The following is a 5634-nucleotide window of genomic DNA, read 5'->3' as shown; positions in this document are numbered from 1 at the left end:
GAGGATGCTCGGTCGCTCCTCGTGGGAGTCGTTCAAGGCGTTGGCAGTAAACAACGGCGAAGGCGTGCCGCGGCCGCCCTGCACCGATGGCCTGGCCGACGCCGCCGGAGTCTGGCCCTTGCGCATCACGGCGCTTGGCGATCACGGTGGACGTCGGTACGCCTCGCCTGAAGCTCGTTGTCTCGCCGACGCCCTCCAGCCTGCAGCGGTGCTTCTTCTTCTTCGTGTCCCCAATAATATTGCACGTATACCCTCAACGGCAGTCTGGCCACGAAGCAAGCTGCATGTATAGGAGGAAAAAGAAAAATAGGAAGCATGTTTCCGCACGTTTATCCCAATTTATTTTTCTTTGAGAATTTTATTCGACAAGTGCTCTTTCGCAGATCGGTAGCTACGGGAGCCAAAATAAACATTGGAAAACGCAACACGGACTGAACGAATATTGGCTTTGACGCGAAGTCGTACGTGATATGCGCCATTATATAATTACGAACATTTCGTTGAGAGTCAAACTTCAGTGCAGGATTAAATTGTGTATGGGTCGAAATAAGAGTCGACGTCTGCGCCTATGCTCACAAAAACGAGCCTGCTACTTCACGCCGAGACGAGGGAAGCAACCGGCAAGAGTAACTATTGAAAAGTACAATAATAATAATGAAAGAAAGAAAGAAAGTGTGTCGCATATCGTATCGCGCTACACGAGATAGCAGTAAAAGGGAATAGGGGATGTTTAAAACACAATTTTGAAGAATACAGGTGAAATGAAACGTGAGATATACAAATACAAATGAAATGTGAGAGACGAGAACTGTTCGCGGCCACCGATTCGGGACTGCGAGATCGCGTCCCAGGGAGATCCCCTGGTGCCGCTTAATTAACCGCAGGAACTGGAACGCGCCCATGAACAGAGCACAGGACCGACACGCCAGGCCTGGTTGCCGCAGCCGACTTCTCCCGTGCTGGGTGTCTGAGCGAGAACCACGATCATGGTCATCGCCATCGCGCACTCTGGTGCCCGCTGCTCGCAAGATGACCGGTGGCTGTGACCGGCTGCGGTGCTGGTGAGGCTTAGGCCCCGTCGCAGCATGGAGAATGAGGAGACCACGCTGGTCGGCCAGCGGGCGAGCCAGCAGGTTGTAGACCTCGGCGACCCGTTCATCAACAGCGCCCTGGTGCACACGGCCAGCGCTTGTCTCATCTTCGTCGTCGTGTTCATCTTCGTCCTGCCGGGCATACTGCTCACCACGCTGCGCCGGGAAAAGCCCTACCAGGTATGGCAGTCGCGGCTCCCTGGCTTATCACGTTGCGATCTCGCGCAATAGCCGTCACTGTGCGGCCTTCTGCAACATACGGGCGCCCACTCCAGGGAAGGCCGTCGGTCGTCTGCGCTCAAGCATCGTCCACAGCCCGCGCTTCCAGTCGGATCTTGGCGGCATATTTCGCGAACGCCAGCGGCTAGGGTCGTAATTTGTAGCTAATCTGACGCTGAAGACGTTTTTTTTTTTTTTTGGAAGTGCTGTTATTCGTTGGCCAGCCGCCTTGTCTGATGTGTCCAACTTTACAATAACCTGGCAATTGCTGCTACGAATGTGGTGAACACAAACCGTGAATTCTGCCCAAATGTTCTTTCCCGTACGGAAGCGCGTTGGGGTGTCGGTAAGTGGTGATGAATTGTAAGACTGCGAATAGTGAATGAATGGCAAAGGTGCGTTTGCGTTTATTACTGAATTCTATATAAAGTTACCGAACCTAAAGCTATTGACTGTGCTCACAAATGACCGCAAAAAGAGTACAAGAGAACCCAAACGGTCAGAGTTTTGGGGTAAGCTGCTTGGCCACGTTATTTGTAGAACTCCCTGTCATTGATTTAGCGGAAGCGAACACAGTCACATATTCAACTGCCTGTGAAATAAGGCAGTTGTGAAATAAGGAAATTACAGAATAGCTGCGTCCACTGACGCAATGAGTTGCGTCAGTGGACGCAGCTATTCTGTAATTTTGCACTTGTTTTTATAAGAAACACTAAGAAATGGTGGGCCACTGACACTTCCATACATATGCAAGGGCGTGTTGCTGAGGGAAACAATTTTCGCTTTATGTTGATCACAGTTAGAATTAAACCGTGCTATAGCTGCTATACGTTGAGTCATTGTAATACCAAAGTGCACGCCGAGTATGCCGCTGTGCTTGTACGTTACTGTTTTACGCTTTAGAACTTATTTTCAACCTGCAGGTGGACATGCGTCCCAAGACACGACTGGGCCGACAAGTCTACGAAGGACCTGACAGACCTTTGATTATGTGCATGGTCAATTCGACCAGCTTCCAGCGACTTCCGCCCATGACTTACACATTCGAACAGGTAAACGATAAGTACGAAAGCGCATTAATCGTCTCTATGGCGCGCTTGTCTGTGAAGCGTCATATTCACTTAGTTCGTCACCTTAGAACGCAGGCTGGACGCCTTGTGAAGAGAGGTGAGACATTCTCATGAGTCCATGCAACTCAAATACGTGGTCGTTCCAGTTATACTATACTAATTTAACGCGTCAGTTATACTAATTTATGCATTGGTGCTTCCTTTTTCAGTGCGGAACGAATCCGGAAATATCTCGAAAACACTAAATTAGGCTGGGAGATGACTTTTTCTTAAATCGCTTACGTTTATTCGGCGGCAGGATAATGGGTAATCAGCGGGAACAATAAAGATCGAACTTGTTTTTCTGAAGGCTACATAAAGTAAATTTTTCACAGCTGATCGCATATCGCATTTGTAGGCACACTGTGTAATGTCGGAGGTGAAAGGCGTAGCTTCAGAGACAAATCGAAACATGGCGGCGTGCAAGAGAAAACGTTCAATATTTTCAACCATAGAGGAAAGCTGTCCCTAGCACATTTATTTCGCAGGTGCTGCAAAGACGTTGAATTCAGCGCCCAGATTGCGGCGCGTTGTCGTCATCGTATGAGATCAGTGGTGTCACGGTACCTTCATGTATTTGGGCCCCTATTGAGCACGGAAAGTGTAAAGTTTCAAGGTTGAACTTTCTGTCGGTTTTAAGATGCAGTCGTCATCATCATCAGCCTATTATTAAGTCCACTGCAAAACGAAAGCCTCTCCCAGCGATCTCCAATTAACCATGCCTTGCGCTATCTGATTCCAGCTTGCGCCTGCGAATTTCCTATTTTCATCGCCCCACCTAATTTTCTGCCGTCCTCGGCTGCGCACCCTTTTTCTTGGCACCCATTCTGTACCTCTAATGTTCATCCGGTTAACTGCCTTACGCATTACATGGTCAGCCCAGCTACACATTTTGTAACTTAATGTTAACTAGAATATCGGCTATATGCCCGTTTTCCCTCTGATCCACACCGCTCTCTTGCTGTGTCTTCACGTTACACCTGACATTTTTCGTTCCATTGCTCTTTTCGCGATCCTTGCAAGGGTAGAATGCAATGACTGCACACTTTTCAACGACAGTGGTAAGCTTCTAGTAAGGATTTGGTAATGCCTGCCGTATGCACTCCGACCCGTCTCTCTTTTTCTTTGTTTCCTTCTCATGGTCAGGGTCGCCTTCGAGTAAATGACCTATAATAGCTAAACGTACTCCTGCAAAGATTCTAGAGGCTCACTGGCGATCATGAATTCTTGTTCCTTTTCTAAGTTATTGAATACTACATTTGTCTTCTGCATATCCATCTTCAACCATACTCTTAAACTTTCTCGGTTAAAGTCCTCAGTAATTTGTTGCAGTTCACACCCATGTTGCTGGACAGGACAATGCCATCTGTAAACTGAAGGTGATTGAGATATTCGCCGTTGATCCTCATCCATTAGCCTTCGAAAATCGCCGGCATCCTAAATTTTAGCACGAGCAAATATGAAGGTTTTTCCCCACATCCTACGCAAGATATTTATCGCAACATAGAGCCCTGAACGCATTTCTTTTTCCCCGCTCTAACCGCGGATGGTGGGCGGATGAGATTAAGAAGTTTGCAGGGACGGCATGGCCACAATTAGTACATGACCGGGGTTGTTGGAGAAGTATGGGAGAGGCCTTTGCCCTGCAGTGGGCGTAACCAGGCTGATGATGATGATGATGATGATGATCATGATGAACCGCGACTTCTGGCGCGCAGGTGCCTTCGAACTTGTGCTCGCATGTCGTGTTCCCGCTGTCCGGCGCCGCCGACTGGTCCGACGACATGCTGCATTACGACTACACGCACAAGATTACCCACCCGAACTTGTACCGCGAAATGGTGCGGCTTAAGAAAGAGCGGCCCGCGCTCAAGATCCTCGTCGGCGTTGGCGAGTACGAAGTGAACAATGGCCTGTTCCGCTACGCGGCCGAATCGATGCACGCGACGGTGCAGTTCTGCAGCGCCGTGCTCCGCTGGACGCTCGGCAACGGCTTCGATGGACTGGTCATCCACCGAATGTTTACCAGTGGCTCACCCGGCGAGGACCGCCGCGGGATCATCGTGCTGCTGCAAAAGCTGTGGGTACACTTTGAGCGCCATGGCCTGACGCTGGTGGTGGTGTTCGAGCCGGAGACGGAGGTCTTCAACCAGCCGCTGCTGGGGGGCAAGATCTGCTCGTACGTCGACTACGCTGTCGTCGTGGCGCACGGGTTCCGCAGTGACGCGTTTGCCGAGTTTCCCAGCCCGATGCGGAGCCGGCTGCCGTCGCCCCTGAATGTGACGATGGACTTCGACACGGCCGTCCAGCGGGCGCTGGCCAGCGGCGTTCCCGTGCACAAGCTGGTCGTGAGTGTCTCTTTAGACGGGGCTTCGTACACGCTTGACGACAAGTCTGAGCACAAGCCGGGCTCCGTACTACTTGCGGGTCGATCGGAAGGAATACCGGGCCTCTTCACGCGCTGTCCCGGGGTTCTCAGCTTCTTCGAGATCTGTAGGCGCCTTGTGTTCGAGAACTGGACGCGCGCGTGGGACGCCAGCGCCGAGTGCCCGTACGCGTACTCAGACGACCAGTGGGTCGCGTACGAGGACCAGATCAGCTTGATGGCCAAGGCAGAGTACGTACGCAACCGGTCGTTAGCGGGCATGATGGTCTGGGACGTGTCCAGCGACGACTACCGAGGGGACTGTGGCACGCCGAACGTTCTCGTGCAGACCATTTACCAGAACTTCCAAAGTGTGTTTAAGCTTGACTAGAGGTGCCCTCTCCCATTACCGACTTGTATCACGTCACCCTTCGTCACATTAAGGCCAGCGGGACAAGGTCTCTCAGTTTCTTGTAGATACGCAATGGCCTCTGCGTGAAAAGCCTGGCCATTTTTAACCATGTGGGCTCACTCGGAAAACTACGGTTGTGGTTCCTGTCGCCGGTCATTGTCATGGCCATTGCTCCTTTTCAGCACCTGCTGCGACACGCAGGCAGCGCACTGAATAAATGTAATGCTGTGCATGCTCAAGAACGTCTCTGGCTGTATTCGGTCTTGCGGATGCTTTTATTGGGCTGCATGCGTGAGCGTTTTTGGTGCGTTCTTTGCTCCTGAGACGGAAGATAGTACGAGACCGCCTGCGGTATGTTGTCCAAGTCCTGCATGACGTGCAAGTTCCGCGGCAAATGTCGCAGTTTCGAAGTTGCTGTGCCTATATGAGCCGGCCGTC

The 5634-nt window shown here is 51.2% G+C and overlaps 1 protein-coding gene across 1 annotated transcript; it reads left to right on the top strand.

The window, feature by feature from the left end:
- The first annotated feature begins 1085 nt into the window (after positions 1–1085).
- LOC142570294 (chitinase-3-like protein 1) lies at positions 1086–5429 on the top strand. Its single transcript, XM_075678688.1, has 3 exons — positions 1086–1271; positions 2234–2362; positions 4138–5429. The coding sequence occupies exons 1-3, from the start codon at positions 1086–1088 to the stop codon at positions 5173–5175; spliced, it is 1353 nt and encodes a 450-aa protein (XP_075534803.1). The 3' UTR covers positions 5176–5429.
- The last annotated feature ends 205 nt before the right edge of the window (positions 5430–5634 follow it).

This window comes from Dermacentor variabilis, chromosome 2 (assembly GCF_050947875.1).
Source record: "Dermacentor variabilis isolate Ectoservices chromosome 2, ASM5094787v1, whole genome shotgun sequence".
In the NCBI taxonomy this organism is placed as follows: Eukaryota; Metazoa; Arthropoda; class Arachnida; order Ixodida; family Ixodidae; genus Dermacentor; species Dermacentor variabilis.
The sequence above is the reverse complement of the archived record's forward strand: the minus strand, read 5'-3'. Positions and strand labels throughout refer to the sequence as shown.

Coding starts and splice junctions, on each gene's coding strand:
- LOC142570294 (XM_075678688.1), top strand. CDS start 1,086: ATGGAGAATGAGGAGACCACGCTGGTCGGCCAGCGGGCGAGCCAGCAG. Junction 1,272..2,233: donor GCCGGGAAAAGCCCTACCAG/GTATGGCAGTCG, acceptor TTCAACCTGCAG/GTGGACATGCGTCCCAAGAC. Junction 2,363..4,137: donor TGACTTACACATTCGAACAG/GTAAACGATAAG, acceptor TCTGGCGCGCAG/GTGCCTTCGAACTTGTGCTC.